We start from the raw sequence: 16,124 nt of genomic DNA, 5'->3' as shown, positions 1-16,124 counted from the left end.
GGGTAACGTGTATAATAGCCGCGTGCTGTTGAGCAACGGCAGTCAATGAAACCTGTATTTCACAGTTCAGTTCCAGTCAGTCTCCATATTGTAAAGTAGTACAACCTATAGCTGCTCCCAACACGAAGCCCCGCCCTCCTGTTTGCGGTCATTGGACACTAGTGGCTAGTGAACGGGTGTTCCACTGTCAGTTCGAGGTGGTAGATTTAGGTCCAGCCGTGCACAAGGAGCACCAGCAGCTTGTGAAGTCCCCTACTTGTAGGTAATTACATTTACATTTACATTTACGGCATTTAGCAGACGCTCTTATCCAGAGCGACTTACAAAGTGCTTTGCTATTTACCCAAGAAAAGCCTTAGCTAGTTAGAATAGACTAATAATACAAAAGATACCTCCAAGCTTAGATATTACTAAACACAATACAATAAGGTGACCATAGAACTATTCGTCCAAGTACTCTCTGAAGAGGTGGGTCTTCAGCCTGCGTTTGAAGACAGCGAGCGACTCGGCCGTTTGAACACCCAGGGGAAGATCGTTCCACCACTTTGGTGCAGGACAGAAAAAAGCCTGGACGCTTGTCTTCCGCCCTTTAGTTTATACAATATATAAACTAACTTCAAAGAAAGAGTTAACCGAATGAAGTAATTTGACTGTTAATAATTGGGGTGGTGGGGTATAGCGTACCCTCTCTATAGTTTTAGCACAGTGCTGCACAGCAAAATAGCCTATTACTAAAGTTAAACTTGCAATAGCTATCAAACTTGCAGTACAGTGTAATCTAACCTAATTGCAAAGACTGTGAGCACGTTTTTGTGTGCATTGTTAACGTATGCAATGTAGTGCAATGCACTGCTGAAACTGCCTTAGGGCTTCATGTACGTGCCTGCGACATGGTTGAAAGTCTAGCACTAGGGGTCGTCATTAACGCTTTAAACAGTGAGGCCTGGTTTTACAAAGGTCTTGCAGATTAAAAAAAAATAAACGACCCAAAGCCGAGAGAGCAGGAGGGTGTGACCTATTTAGATAAAATCTGTAAAAAATGCGTGGTAATGCATTTTTATTAAATGTATAGGTGGAAAATATGTTTACTAATCTGCAAGTTAAAATCCATATATTTCAGTTCACACGAATGGGCAAGAGAGAAAGACTTTTAGCAAAGCAATCTGCTGGGTATTTTTCTGTGTTTTGTTTTATTTTATTTGTTTCATAAAAAAATGCAGAGATTCCTTTAGAGTAATTGGCAATCACCACTACATAGTTTAGGTTAGTTGTACCTAATCCAGTATGGTCTGATTTGTATGTTATTTATTTATTTACAGATTAATTGATTGATAATCATAATTTAAATTTTACATTACTCAAGTAATAGTTACCTTACTTATTAAGTTATAGGCCAACTTAAAAAGCTTTGATTTCAGTTTAAGTGAACATAGGCCGGCCAATGGTAATAGTTAAAGGGCATCACACAAATTATGAAATAATATTAATTACTTTATTTAGACTAGATCTAAAAGAATAGCAAATGTTGAGAAAATTAGAAAACCAATACTCATTATAGAGTTTCTTGACTTTCAATTTCCAAACATACATTATTTATCCAAATGTTTGTGGACACCCCTTCTAATGAGTGCATTCAGCTACTTTAAGTTGTACCCATTGCTGACACAGATGAACAAATGCACAATCTAGTCCCTGTAGAGAAACAATCACTGCCAATAGACTAAGACTCTCTGGAGCAGATAAACATTGTTCTGTTTGCACCATGCCTAATGCCAGTCATGGTTTACAGGGGAATAAAGCCCCCTCCCATTGAGCAGTGGAACTGTGTTCTCTGGAATGATGGTGCTAGTAAAAAGCCTTCCCTGGACAATAGAGACAGTTACTGCAGCAAAAACAGGCTAAACTGCTTTTTAATTCTCCTGATTTTGTAAGAATGATCTGTTCCAATACTTTTGTCCATATATTGTATAATAAAGGAAAATCCATTACCTCTATGTTTAATAAATGCAATTATTTTTTGTCTGTGAATATTTCAGTTTATCATGGCTCAGCAACCTCTCCTCTCGCTGCCCGAGTTTCACAATGTTTCCACTGGAACTCTGGAAGTCAAAGAGGCTCTGAATTTTTGGGGAGGAGCAAGAGTCAAGTCCAAAGACGCAAAAAATGCTGAGCCAGTCTATGAACCTGCAACTGGTAAAAACGATTTCTTTCAGCCTTTGAAGATTTCCTGCCCCAGGCGTAGGGTCTTGTGCAACTTTACTGTTACTGATTAAGAGATATCCAAGTAGTCATTGTGTCATATAACATGAACAGACTATATACTGCTTGTGTTTTGGCAAGTTTTCAAAAGTGCTAAAGTCAAGGCCATAAACACACTGGAGTGGTCAGACATTTTTCGTAGTGATTGTTAACATGAATTACACTTTGCTTTTGCCAGGCCGTGTTCTGTGTGACATGCTTCCCTGTGGAGAGGAAGAAGTAGACCAGGCTATAAAGAGTGCACATTCTGCTTACCTGAAATGGAGTAAATTGTCTGGTATGGAAAGAGCTCGGATCATGCTGGAAGCTGCTCGTATCATAAGGGTAAAGACAGTAATATTAAGAGCAAGCATGCAAAAATGGAGATCACTTGACAAAACTATTTTTCATTATCAACATACATGAGAAGTTTCTTTTACTTGTTTTTATTCATTTTATATAAAGCGTTTTATTCTATTATATATATATATACATACATTGCAGTATGACACTTTGAGTAGAAAAACTTGATTTAATCAAGTAAAAAGCTTTGCAATATTTTCACTTGCCAAGAGATCATTTTCTTTGCAGGAGAAACAGCAGAGATTGTGCTATTTGGATCTAGCAAATGTTTTGCAGACTTAGAACATCAAGGAGTTCAAAGCATATTCTCTAAAATTCAAATATTCTCAAATATATTCATACAATATATCTCTTCTCCTTTACACCAATAGATCATTTCACCAGAAAACTCAAGCTCAGGCAATGCCTTACACATTAATAGCTATTTAATGGCTCAAAATGTGTAATGGGGACTTTAAATTCCCAAGGGCTTTTAGTGATTTGAGTCAGTTGACACAGTTGTTTATGGGAGAGAGTCTTTTTCTGTCCATTACAAATATTTATATAGTTGTCAGTTAAATGTTATCACAGTATCATCAGATTACAGTAAGCCATGTGACATTCCTGTGTGATTGGAGGCACATTGGCTCTCTATGTGTAATATGTCTTTAGGTACCTTATAGTTTGAAAACAGAAAATTACGTCGGAATGTCTTGACAACCTTGTATCATATGAACAGGAACGCAGAGATGATATAGCCAAGCTGGAAGTCATCAACAATGGCAAGAGCATCACGGAAGCTGAGGTGGATATTGACATATCCTGGCAGACTATTGAGTACTATGCTGGCATTGCTCCCACTCTAGCAGGTACGGTCAGTCTCCCAGATAATTTTAACAAAACATCCAATCAAATAAGCAGTATTTTGCCCATGACTGTCCTCTTGCACTCTGCTACAACTTATGAGTATGTGCAGCAAACTCTGCTATATGGCATCTGTGACTTCCTGGCCCATGTCTGTTCCAGAGGTGGTACTAATATTGATCTGATTGGTATGATATGACTGTGTATTTTAACGAAATACTTAATTAATAACAACATTTTCTTTTTCTTTTATGAATAAATTGGAGCAAAATGGTGCAAAAGTATTCAGTGGGTGCAAAAGTAAATGTAGAAGGAAAAGGGTATCAAACAATTGCTATAAAAAGATGTACCTAAATTAAGAACAACCAATCGGAGACAATGTAACTAATAAATAAGTTATGTACCTTAGTGGAAATACCTTTAAAGTAGAATATGCTAATAAAATAATGGCATAAAAACTTGACACCCAAGAGGTTATTTGTTACAATGTAGAATAGGTTAGGTACCTCATAATGCAACATTATGCAGCATTTCTATCCAAAAATAACTTTAAAATCAAACTAATATGCCACTGACCTGTACTAAAAAGAGTCAGAAGTCTTACTGTCATTGCTACTCTGGGCTCAGCATACCAGAATCTGCACTATGTACCTTTGGCGGGCCCCCAGCTCTCTCCCGCCTCCTCACCGCCACAATATTATTAATTTTAAAATATTTTTCTTTATAGCCTTTTTAACTGTTATAAAGCTTTCTTGCATGAGTCAGGCCATTTTGGCTGTTTTCTAGAAGCATTGTTAATATCCAAGCATATCATGATAAAATGTATTATCTTAAGGATAATGTAATGTCACATTGCCCACCCTTGTTCTAAACAATTTGGAAATGGGCTTCTGCATAATTTGTTTATTTTGTACAGACATGCAACACCAACCATGCATAACTGATTGTAATTGTTTTGTTTTGTGTTTCAGGGCAGCACATCCAGCTCCCTGGAGGCTCTTTTGCTTACACCCGTAGGGAGCCACTGGGTGTATGTGTAGGAATTGGAGCCTGGAACTACCCTTTCCAGATTGCTGCATGGAAGTCGGCCCCAGCACTGGCTTGTGGTATGTGAGGAATAAAAAGTGTGATTTATAGTTTTCCACTTGGTTTGCGTCCACTCCAACATTCTTCAGCTGCTCTGGGTTATGCAAGACAACAGCGTGCTTGCCAAGAGTGCATAAAACTGTAATGGTGCCTTTGGTGTAATCTGTGGAACTTGAACTAACTCTCTCTTTTTCACAATATCTTCTCTCTTTTAGGTAATGCCATGGTGTTTAAGCCCTCTCCTATGACTCCACTGACAGCGGTCATTTTGGCAGAGATCTATAAGGAGGCTGGGGTACCAGATGGGTTGTTTAATGTGGTGCAGGGAGCGGCTGAGACTGGAACACTGCTGTGCCACCACCCCATGGTGGCTAAAGTGTCCTTTACTGGCAGTGTGCCTACTGGCAAGAAGGTAAATCAAGAAAAACAACACAGTTTGACAGAGATACAGCAATGTGTCAAATATAAGTAATGAACATGTAAAACAACTATTATTTTTTACCCAAAGCCTGATAAAATCACAGCACTAATCATGTTCACTAGTCGTGTTTTGTCTGCCATACGTACTTAATTCACTGGTATGTACTAATTTATTGGTAGTTAATTAGTAATTAGTAATTGATGTTTGTACATAAACATAATATAGATGGTAGGATACTGAGTTTGTATTTCCTCCCTTTAAGGTGATGGAGATGTCAGCCAAGGGTGTGAAGCAGGTGACTCTGGAGCTGGGAGGAAAATCACCCCTTATCATCTTTAAGGACTGTGAGCTGGAGAATGCGATCAGAGGGGCTCTTATGGCAAACTTCCTTACACAGGGGGAGGTTTGTAGTTATATTTTATTACATCTCTGTCTTATGTGCCAGTTTTATACATCACAGGATTTTTTTCCTGTACTACTGCAGACACTCATGTTAGCGCCACATTTTCATTCCAATAAAGGTTATTGATAACATACCTCTGAAGGTCGACTTTTTGCACCATTACAATACTTATAGGCAACTACTAATCATATTCTCCACTCCATGAAACACATGTTGATGCTCAGGAGTACACATAGATGGTCCTTTAATACATTTGATGTTACATTATAGTCATTATGGCTTTTAGAAAAAAGTTTTGTTGAGGAGGTGGGGAAGTGTACTATAGGCCCCTGTGGAACGGCCTAAGCGTTTGGCATTTGTTTTCCTTACATTACTTTTACTTTTATACTTTAATCTTTCTTTATGAATGAGAGCATGGGTTACCTTTACAGTGGTTACACCTAGCGTCACATTGGTCCATCCATAGCCTATGCTGTCAATGCCTTATTTCTGTGAGCAACAGAAGCCTGAAGAAGAATAAAAGAAATCTAAAACAAAACATGTAATTTAACTAAACCGACAAATTTTAAACAGACAGAAGGCCTAGACACTGTGTCATGTCAATGTTCTGTTTGATGCAGGTGTGCTGCAATGGGACACGAGTGTTTGTGCAGAGGGAGATTATGAAGCCATTTGTGGAGGAGGTGGTAAAGAGGACCAAGGCCATTGCTGTTGGTGATCCCTTGCTGGAGGGGACACGGATGGGTGCCTTGATCAGCAAACCCCACATGGAAAAAGTTCTGGGCTTTATTAGCCAAGCTCAGAAGCAGGTACTGCTATACATGTTTGACATTTACCAACCAGTTATTACTTTTGAAAGATGTTTACCTAAATGTCATAGAAATAAACCATGAATATAATTTTGTTTTAGGGAGCCAAGGTGCTTTGTGGCGGAGAGCCGTTTGTTCCCAGTGACCCCAAGCTTAAAGGAGGCTACTTTGTGTCTCCTTGTGTGCTGGGTTAGTTAGTACATTTTATTGCTAAATAACTTACAGTGAATTAAACAGATTTAAGGCACATAGACTAAGACTGCTATTTTTAAGTAGAAAAGGCACATGTCCAAAACACTTCTTTGTTTACTGTGCCAGAATGAATTTTTAGTACACAACTCCTTCAGTTGCCCTTAGTAGATCAAAAAAGATGCACTTTTCTTTCTGAAATCATATGGCAATGTGTTTGGTCATGAAATTCAACTTCTGTAAAATGTCCTTTCATAACACATACAGATAACTGTAGGGATGATATGACCTGCGTGAAGGAGGAGATCTTTGGACCTGTGATGTCCATTTTGCCATTTGACACGGAGGAGGAGGTCTTGGAGAGAGCCAACAACACAACCTTTGGCCTGGCTTCTGGAGTCTTCACCAGGTAAAACAGCTAGTATCAGATTTTAGAATCACATATTTAAAGACCTTTCAGTGTATACTTTTTTCATTTCAACCTGTCGTCCCACTCGTCTGTAGGGATATAGCTCGGGCCCACAGAGTGGCTGAAAATCTTCAAGCAGGAACCTGCTTCATCAATAACTACAATGTCAGTCCAGTGGAGGTCCCATTTGGAGGCTACAAGATGTCAGGTATAGCTGGAGCAACACACAATTAAAGTAATGGTTTACTAAAAGAAACAAATTGATCCAGAAAATTGATTTGCCTTTTTCCCCCAAACATAGTTGACTTGCATTTGATTGTCTGAGCAGGATTTTTTTTGTTTCGCGCTGGAGTTATGAGGCCGGTGTAGCTGGTCTGCATCACCCAAAAATATTTCTTCCATTTTAGTTATATTAGCTTCCTAGCTACAGAAACTAAAGATTAAAAAGACTCTAAAAACTAAAGAAGGATTCCAATCAAGTGTGCTTGGAATAAGGGGGAAAAGTGGATCAGTTTGATTTCTAGTGCTTGACTGTATGTACTGTCTGTTGTGAACAAATATTTCACATTTTAACATGTTCTCAATTTGTATACTATTATACATCTGAAATTGATTCCTCATAAACTGCAATCCATATAGCTACAACAAATATCAATTTCCTTTCCTTCCTTTTTCAATTTCCTTCTCCAGGTTTTGGCAGAGAGAACGGCATGGTGACCATCGAGTACTACTCTCAGCTGAAAACTGTTGTGGTGGAAATGGGGGATGTTGAGAACCACTTTTAAATACTTAAAGCCATAGCACTCCATGTGACAATGTGACAAAGTCCACTACAACCAGCAGTGTTTGACAGAAGTTAGACCTCTCAGTTTGAAGTATATTAAAACAATATTGATCCATAGCCAGCCAAAATATTCTGTTAGCAAGTGCCTAATATACTAACTCCAGAAATTGCAGTCATACTCTCCAGTCAGACTGGGCATAGTGTTGCAGTGTCTTACCTTAGCTATGCTTAAAAAAAAAGTTCATTTCAAGTTCTGTAAATGTTTCATTCATTTAGAGAATGAGTATGTTATGACTCTAACATTAACCAGTACAAAACAATGCACTACTTTGGGACCAGACACTCAGTTTCTTGCACATTTCTACTAAAAAATACAATCTCATACAAAAATAAAATTTCTTGTTTTACAGAAAGAAAATATTGTCTTACTACTTTATTTTGTCAGTGTGAATTAAAAAAATGCATCTTTGTTTTTACAAGAGAGTTTATGGTCTTAGATAGTAGTACAGAAGAGCCAGCAATATAAATTGTGTGACAAATGTGATTTGGAGACATTTTGAAGTCCAAACAAAAGCCACTGCAAAAGAATGATTCTTAATACATCCTCTGGTTTGACTGTTTGACTCTGAAAAAATGCACTCCTCGTTATGTGTTTGAGTGAATATTTAAACAATGTGATAAATGTTGGGTTTGTCCAAAGTATACATCATTTGTAAAGTAGTTATTCCCTTGCATTGTGGGATTGTTATAGTGCACTGAAAAGTCTGCACAGTTTTTGGACACCACTATAAAGTAAATAAGGCACAGTTTTGGATGCAGCTTTGGATTCCTGGCCACAGATCAAACCTGTGGCTTCCTGGAAAGGTGCCTACTAGTCCACAAGTATCCATATATGTTTAATGGATCCTGAGTTTCTGAAAATATTTTCACAGATTAAAAAGAAGAAAACATACCAGTCAAATCAGACCTTAATACAGCATACGTTTTTAGTCTGTATGTTGTTCAAAACATGAGATTTCCATTACTTACACTCAAACTCAATTATTCATTTGTCAGAAAAAAAACTTTGAAATCGTAAATCTGCTGTAAAAGGAGATTTTGTAGCATTTTATTCAAATCTAAGCACAGGACATTTCATTACAGTGTAAAATGAGTAAACTCTTTGTTCATTGGTACAATGTGTGCACAAGTTACCTGCGTCAGACAAACTTGGCAGACAGCAAAAAAGCAAACAATCCTTTATAGTAACAGCTGGCTCACCATCCGGGAACATCCTAAACACCTGGTATGGCACATCTTGGTACATCTTACAAAAACTGGCACATCTTACAGCACTCAGCATACAAATTGCCACATCTTAGACCAACCAGAACATTGTAGAGCTGCTGGCACACCACCAGGCAAATCTTACAGCAGCGAGTACACCTAATGCCACACCAATCAGCACATCCTATAACTGCTGGCACACCAACTGGCACTTCCTAAAGCAGCAAGCACAATATGAGGCACCTTTTGACCTTTTGACCAACAACAAATTGATGGGATCTGCCACTTTCAAGACTAATTGCACCATGTTTGTAACTGTTGCTAGATTGGCCTAAACAAATGTGTCAGCTTGACAGATATAGCTGCTTGTCCTCATATCCAAATCTCTATCTCCATTTTTGTCTTTTTTTGCCGACTCTTCACACTAGCAGCACTGTTGGTGGTGAAGCATGTATGACCACGTTTATCAACAAGATAAATAGAGCTTTAAATGATTAAATGCACTTCAGTTTGTCCTTGTTTTGCGCACCGTCCGCGTAAAAACGCACCAAACACATAAACACAAGCGCAGTGCGTAAAAGCCCAGGAGAGAACTTCCATTAACATCACAACAGCTGTAGAGAAAAATAAACTCCTGTCGCCCTGAAACGTTCAGGGTATCACAGGACCTTGTTTAGGCACACATTAAAACAGTCAACAAACACTGATATTTTATTCTGAACACAAATGAAACTCGGGTTGATTTGAAGACGGTTCCAGCGCCTTCTGCTGCAAAGAGGACTTTCTGGGTGGAGTGCCAACTGCTTTAGGACATGTTGGTTGGTGTGCCGCTGCTTTAAGCTGTGCTGGTTGATGTGCCGGTTGCTTTTGGGTGTGCTGGATGGTGTACCGGCTGCTTTAAGCTGTGCTGGTTGCTTTAGGATGTTCCACTTTGTATGTCAGCTGCTTTGAGACGAGTCTGCTGGTGTGCCGGCTGCTGTAGGATGTGCCGGATTGTGTTCTGACTTCTTTAACATGTGTCGGATGGTTTGCTGGGTACTTGTGTGCTTTAGTATAAGGTGGTGTGTTTTAATATATGCCGGGTGGTGTGCTGGCTGCTTGGGATGTTTTAGGATGCCTGTTTTATTGCCAGCCAGCAATCTAAGTGATCCAATCCAATCCCTTTTCCTGTAGCAGTCTATGCCAAATGATGTGACTTTACAGTTCTAATCAAATTAACGTAGCTAAGGATAAATAAAGGTTTTGCTTTTTCCAGAAGCACTGGACACCACCCTGAAACTATAAAGAGGCCAAACTAGGTTTTCATCCCAACTTCCATAAAAGGTGAAACGTGAGCTTTAAAACGTCAGAATTGAAATTGTCCGTCTGTGTTAAATGACTGTGGAAACAACGGCCCCCATATAGAGTTCCACCACCTTTGGGAACAATGCTATATGGCATAAAGCATCGCGGTGCTTCTTTTACCAGCTAACTAGAAACATTATAATAACTATTTGAGAATAATCATCCCAATATTAAGATTCATTCGTTGTAAAAGTCCGACTTTGCATTATATCATTTAAGAACGGAAATGAACTGTCGTGCATCGCGACAGTGGCGCCTCTTGGTCGTATTAAACATCTTTGGTACTCAGGCTAAAAGCGAAAGCAAACCAAACAAACTATTAATCAGAGATCGAAGGGTCTGGGTGAGTGCCGATGTTTCTAGGTCGGTTTTTGTATTTCGGGTTTCTAGCTGTAATTATATGTGCCTTGATTGTGTCTAAAGTATGGCGAATCAACATCTGTCAAAGCTGGCTAGCAAACTTGGGGAAGCTCCGAAAGTAGAAAACATCGGTGCTTTATTTAGTCTGAACCGGTTTAGAGACGCGTCTTCATGAGTGAACACAGGCCTTAACACGATACTTTTACTATGAAAGTTACACTTAGGCAAGTAAACGTTGTCTGCAGATAGCAAATACCACCAGGATCTGGCATCGCCTTCCTGACAAATGATCTGTCTTGTAGCTAATTGTGTTTTATTCAGTGTTTATTTACTTAATGTTCATGTAGCAGACTGTATCTGACCACTGTCCGCATTACTTTAAGTCATATAGTTTTAGTGATTAGCTGACAGACACAGTGCTGTTAGGGCATGTAGTGCTTCTGTGTTATAAATACGTGTGTGTTTATACTGTTTGTCTACAGGTCAGTCCTCCATGACCTAGCTGTAGAGGTCTACTCCACATCGATTACTCTCCCAGACAGGTGGCCTACCCTGAGGAAATGAACGGTGTGGAATTCAGCATACATTCAAACAACATGACAAGGACTAGTTATTATTATTATTATTATTGTTATTGTTATTATTATTATTATTATTATTATTGTTGTTGTTATTATTATTATTATTATTATTATTATTATTATTGTTATTATTATTATTATTATTATTGTTGTTGTTGTTGTATTCTTCACTCCAAGTCGCACCAAGTCTTTGAGAGCAGACTGTAACTATTTCCTTTTAGATGCCAAAACTTAACGTGCGTGACTGTCCTTGTTTATTTGCTCTGTCTTTAACTCTTTGCCTGGACCGATGGCTGCCATGTGTACCCTTGACGAAAAAGAGGATACTACATTGCCTGAACGCAATAACGTAGAAGTGGATCACCTACAGAGGAAGACTAAAGAAGGTGTTTAATCGCAGTTTCATGTTTAAACGTTTGAAATCACAAATAGTGGAATTTCAGCTACTGTCTTTTTATGTAATTTTACTCTAAAATATCTTTTATATCATGATCTTTTATTATTTTTTCATTGATATATGATATATTTTTTATCAGTGCTTTTTAAGCACTGATAATATCCACGATACACTAATAAAAGCTTATTGTTTACCATGATAACAAAATTTATCATGATACGATAAAATATTGTCATATTGCTCAGCTCTAGTTCTTATGTATAATTTCTTAAAATGAATGAAAAATCTGTTAATCTGTGCTTGAACACTCTCTGTACTGTTGTGTACTGTTTATAAGGCATGGAAGATGAAGATCAGGATGAGGTTACACCTGCAGCGGGTAGCATTTCTTCATCAGATAAAGAGATTTCAGAGGAAGAGGAAAATACACAAGGTGCCAGTCATTCAGAGTACTGTGTTATTGAATATATGTCACTGTTGTAACACGTTGCCTTGCTCTTGCAATTTTAATGACGGTCAAGAGTAATTGAGTTCGAAAAATAACCCCTTCTATGAAACAGTACAGTAAATATAATGAAGATGTAATACTTTTGCTTGGAATAAATGTAGGCTAAACCTTTACAATGAGTTTTTTTTTTAACTATCTGACTCAGATTGTCATATTGTGGCTGTCCTTTTGCTTTGTCTTCAAATCTGTGCTTGAATTGATGACCCCATTTTGTGCTCTTGCCCAGGAGAGGACGCTAAGCAACCTGAGCACAATGACGAAAGAACGGAACAGCTACAGGAAAAGGATAAAAAAGGTATCACACATCAGCATGATTAGTCACTGAATATGAAATGTTAGCATTAGAAATGGTGGGATATTAGTTATTGCAACTACCTTTATATTTCTATATTTCTTAACACACAGCACCCAACCTTCAACCAGAAGCCAGTAGCAACATTACAATTTCAAAGCATTTACAAATGATGGATGGAGCAGAAGATGTTCAGTCAGTTAGGGAAGGAACGGACAAAAAGAGTGAGATTTCTTCCACGTCATTCCCGAAATCCTTTTTTTTTTTTATTTAGTAGAACTAAAAAAAAACTTTGAAAATTGATTTAAAATTTTTTTTTCTTTTTTTTCCTGAATCCATGTGGAATTCAATACATAAAGGCAAAAGTGAAACTGACCATGCCTCAAAACAAGTGATCCCACAAGTGAGAAGCCCATCAAAGGAACGTATAAAAGGTATTTCTATGAGAATTTAACAGCTAAGCTTTTCCAGCTAAGCCTCATTTGACTCTTCATGTCAACTTGGTGAAGGCAACGAGTTGCCATAAAACAATGTGTATCATCTCTTAATTTATTACGTTAATCATAGACTCTTAACATTCATAATAATTGTATGGGACTAATATGTATGTAATTATTTGTAAGCTTAATGTTTATTTGATGTTTAGTTAATGTTAAGATTATTTAATGTAAATTGAATGACAATCCTTTTTGGTGTTTTTAGATGTCAGCAATGAAACCCCAGAAAGCACGAGCTCAGTGAAAGAGGAAGAACCTAACAAGCCTTTTAAAGAGCATCTTGGTGAAGGTGACGCTCCACCAAACACAGAAGCAAGAGCTTCTATAACGGCTCAGGACACTACTGACACCAGTAAGTATTAATTTTTTACACATCTTACACTTTTTTACATGCTGTCAGGTGCCATTAATAAAGAATAATATTTTTCTTTGGTGCAGAATATAATTTATTCTACATTGGTGCCACATTCACTACTGTGATTGCTGTCTTGGCAATTTGGTTTCTGGGAGCCGAACCCCCACCTGTGCAGAAGACGTTTAACCTGGTGGATGTTTTCCGTCACGAAATGGACAAGGTTCAATCCAGTTTCCCCAGCCAACACAAAGAACTATGGAGACGTAGCAGGATCCACCTGCAGAGACACCTGCAGATGAGTCATCCCAGCGAGCCAGTGAGTCTCATCTTGACTTCTGGACGTGGGGCTGAGAAGACGCTGGGCTGCTTGGCTCAACGATTAGCTGCAGCCTTTTCCACTGCCCGGAATGCTTCAGCCCTGGACATAGATGGTCTGAGCAAAACGACTGAAGATAGTGACCAGGTGAAGCTGGACATTGACAAAGCCTTAAGAGAGGCCTTTGATGGTGGTAAGCAAGCAGTAGTTATCCACCGCTTTGAGGAGCTTCCTCCCGGGTCCACGCTGATCTTCTACCGCTACTGTGACCACGAGAACGCGGCTTATAAAAATGTCTTCTTAGCGTTCACTGTTCTGCTGGAGGAAGAGTTGGAAGTCCCACCTAATGTAAGCCTGGGGATGGTGGAAGAGGTAGTTCAGGACTACTTAAAAGAGAAGTTTGTTTCGTCTGACAGGACAGCCATGTTTAACCAGATGGATGTAGATAAATTGAGTGGGCTTTGGAGCAGGATTTCCCATCTCATCTTGCCAGTTTCAGCAGAGGAGACAGTTGAACAGCATGGTTGTGGAGAATCAGGCTGATGTGCTTTGCACAAAGCTGAGCATCTTAAACCATAGTTCTTGGGTAAAGGTGTTGAGAACTTTTTTTTTACCCCTTTCTCTTTTACTGACTCTTAGTCTTCATGTGGACACTACATTTCCGGTGTTTGAGACAGTGTGAAACAAGCTTTTACCCTCATGTAATTTTTGAAGATATGCAATATCACAGGAATAACGTGTGCCTCACTTCATATAAGTGCAAATTAAGCTTTATGTGGGGTTGGATCAAACTGTAAATTGTATAGAAAATCAGCATACAGTGATTTAGATGAAGGTCATAGGTGAGCAAGCTGGCATGAGCAGTTTTGAAAATGTATACATGTTCTACACTCATTGTCCATTCTATCAGCAATATCCAAACAACTACTGCTGAAGGACTAGAGGATGACCAACACAAACTGCCCCAAAAGATGTGCTTCTGTCTCTGACTTTACAAGGTGGACCAAGTAGGTAGGAGTGTCTAATACAGCGGACAATGAGTGGAAACACAGTGTTTCCAAACTCCTGCAGTCTGATTCACTCATACCAGTGCAGCAAACGCTAACACACCAGCACCATGTCAGTGTCGCTGCAGTGCTGAGAATGACCCACCACCCAAATAACGCCAGCTCCAGTGTGGTCCTGACCGTTGCAGAAAAGGGGGTAAGGAGGCTAACATGGATATGTTTTTACTTTTTATAGTAAAAGACTACAAAAAGCTCATAAATGGTGGAGCTGGTGTAATGGACAATGAGTGTAGAAACAAGGAGGAAGCTATAATGAAGTAGGTAGATGTTTAATAAGGGTTAATATATCTGGTCAATAAGAATCAAAACATTGTTTTAATTTTTTACACAAATACTTTGATTTAATATGTGTAGCTTCACCATTTCCAAACATCTTGTGGAAGCTTAATATTTGCAGTTACCACATAAGACTTAGTTTATGTAATTCAGTCCTTCATTAAAGTGAAGCAGGTGAAGCAAGTCTGTACTATGGTTGAACTGGACTGAACTGAGAAGGCAGGAATCAAACCAGTGTTCTCCTTACTGTATTCGTCTAACAAACATATTGTTGCTGTCCAATGAAAAACATGTATCTCCATCTGTACACTCTGTACACCTGAATAATCCTGGATGAATGGACCAAAAAAATTACTTAATGACTTAATGCTTAAAAATGAAATAAAATGTTTTTCCCTTTCCTGTAACGTCACCATTTTGAAGATACATGTTTTTCATTGGACAGCGACAATATCAGTAACTTTAATGAAAGCAACACGTTCTGAATACTCGAACTGAATACTACTTGATTTATTTGTATTTACTCTGTTGGTATACTGTGTTTTGGCAATTTCTATTACAACTTTTGCACAGTACTGAATTATATAAAAGCTCTCAGCTTTGGTAAAGTCAACATTCATGGACTAGGGTAAAATTTTATCTTAAATTTATTAAAGTTGAACATTTTCACATGTGTGAGGCAGGTTCATAATAGCAGCTTTATAGGTACTACATTATGTGCCTTAAATAAATGCAAAACAGATGCTTACAGCTATGTGTTAAATATTTTCCACCAATGTCCAGTAGTGTTAAGGAATTGTATAAAACAGTGTGGGATTTTCTGGCCTAATTTTTAATGGGGACCTCTGTGACCCATTGCATTGAGCATGTTGCAAGCCTGTTATAGTTTCATAACATGAGATCACTCGCAGAATCAAAAGCTCAGTTGATGATTTCAATTACTGTGCGCTCCTGTCTACTTTGGAAAGCGAAGTCTAGCCTGGTTTTACAAATCTCAGATAATTTATTTGAAAGGTCAATAAAGATTTAAAGTTGATGTTTTCTCATATGACTGCATTGTTCAGAAATACATAATTACACACACCACTTTCTTTTTCTGTGCTATTTTTCTGTTGCTCAGTTCAATGCTTATTTCCATTTAATTTAACTTTGTCATTACACCAAAACAGGGCTTTACAGTACAACCAAACACTGTTAGGCTACTTTTCTGGTGCAGTGATAGAAATGGATAAAAATTACATTAGTGCAAAGGAAATGGACGAACCACAAAGAGAATAGGTACAGGCAGTAAAAACAACAAATACAAATCTGTGCATGAAC

At 38.3% G+C, this 16,124-nt stretch overlaps 2 protein-coding genes across 6 annotated transcripts; both read left to right on the top strand.

The window, feature by feature from the left end:
- The first annotated feature begins 161 nt into the window (after positions 1-161).
- Positions 162-7,963, top strand: aldh9a1a.1 (aldehyde dehydrogenase 9 family, member A1a, tandem duplicate 1). 2 transcript variants are annotated; one of them, XM_072680886.1, is made up of 12 exons: positions 162-258; positions 2,037-2,193; positions 2,438-2,583; positions 3,320-3,449; positions 4,416-4,550; positions 4,746-4,942; positions 5,214-5,354; positions 5,975-6,163; positions 6,265-6,352; positions 6,620-6,761; positions 6,857-6,969; positions 7,452-7,963. In XM_072680886.1, the coding sequence occupies exons 2-12, from the start codon at positions 2,043-2,045 to the stop codon at positions 7,544-7,546; spliced, it is 1,527 nt and encodes a 508-aa protein (XP_072536987.1). In that variant the 5' UTR covers positions 162-258; positions 2,037-2,042; the 3' UTR covers positions 7,547-7,963. The 2 variants fall into 2 exon arrangements, with proteins under 2 accessions (XP_072536987.1, XP_072536986.1); XM_072680885.1 differs by having other exon boundaries at positions 162-262.
- A 2,151-nt stretch (positions 7,964-10,114) lies between these two features.
- LOC140557342 (torsin-1A-interacting protein 1) lies at positions 10,115-15,840 on the top strand. Of its 4 annotated transcripts, none has more exons than XM_072681696.1 (9): positions 10,115-10,134; positions 10,998-11,082; positions 11,417-11,482; positions 11,831-11,926; positions 12,228-12,296; positions 12,407-12,517; positions 12,653-12,727; positions 12,996-13,142; positions 13,229-15,840. In XM_072681696.1, exons 2-9 carry the CDS (start codon positions 11,076-11,078, stop codon positions 14,002-14,004), a joined length of 1,347 nt encoding a protein of 448 aa, XP_072537797.1. In that variant the 5' UTR covers positions 10,115-10,134; positions 10,998-11,075; the 3' UTR covers positions 14,005-15,840. The 4 variants fall into 4 exon arrangements, with proteins under 4 accessions (XP_072537797.1, XP_072537795.1, XP_072537796.1 ...); XM_072681694.1 differs by lacking the exon at positions 10,115-10,134 and adding an exon at positions 10,426-10,498; XM_072681695.1 differs by lacking the exon at positions 10,115-10,134 and adding an exon at positions 10,496-10,518.
- The last annotated feature ends 284 nt before the right edge of the window (positions 15,841-16,124 follow it).

The sequence above is a fragment of the Salminus brasiliensis genome, chromosome 6, assembly GCF_030463535.1.
Source record: "Salminus brasiliensis chromosome 6, fSalBra1.hap2, whole genome shotgun sequence".
Taxonomy (NCBI): Eukaryota; Metazoa; Chordata; class Actinopteri; order Characiformes; family Bryconidae; genus Salminus; species Salminus brasiliensis.
The sequence above is the reverse complement of the archived record's forward strand: the minus strand, read 5'-3'. Positions and strand labels throughout refer to the sequence as shown.

Coding starts and splice junctions, on each gene's coding strand:
- aldh9a1a.1 (XM_072680886.1), top strand. CDS start 2,043: ATGGCTCAGCAACCTCTCCTCTCGCTGCCCGAGTTTCACAATGTTTCC. Junction 4,943..5,213: donor GTGTGCCTACTGGCAAGAAG/GTAAATCAAGAA, acceptor CCTCCCTTTAAG/GTGATGGAGATGTCAGCCAA. Junction 6,762..6,856: donor GCTTCTGGAGTCTTCACCAG/GTAAAACAGCTA, acceptor ACTCGTCTGTAG/GGATATAGCTCGGGCCCACA.
- LOC140557342 (XM_072681693.1), top strand. CDS start 11,386: ATGGCTGCCATGTGTACCCTTGACGAAAAAGAGGATACTACATTGCCT. Junction 11,483..11,830: donor ACAGAGGAAGACTAAAGAAG/GTGTTTAATCGC, acceptor ACTGTTTATAAG/GCATGGAAGATGAAGATCAG. Junction 12,518..12,652: donor GGAAGGAACGGACAAAAAGA/GTGAGATTTCTT, acceptor CAATACATAAAG/GCAAAAGTGAAACTGACCAT.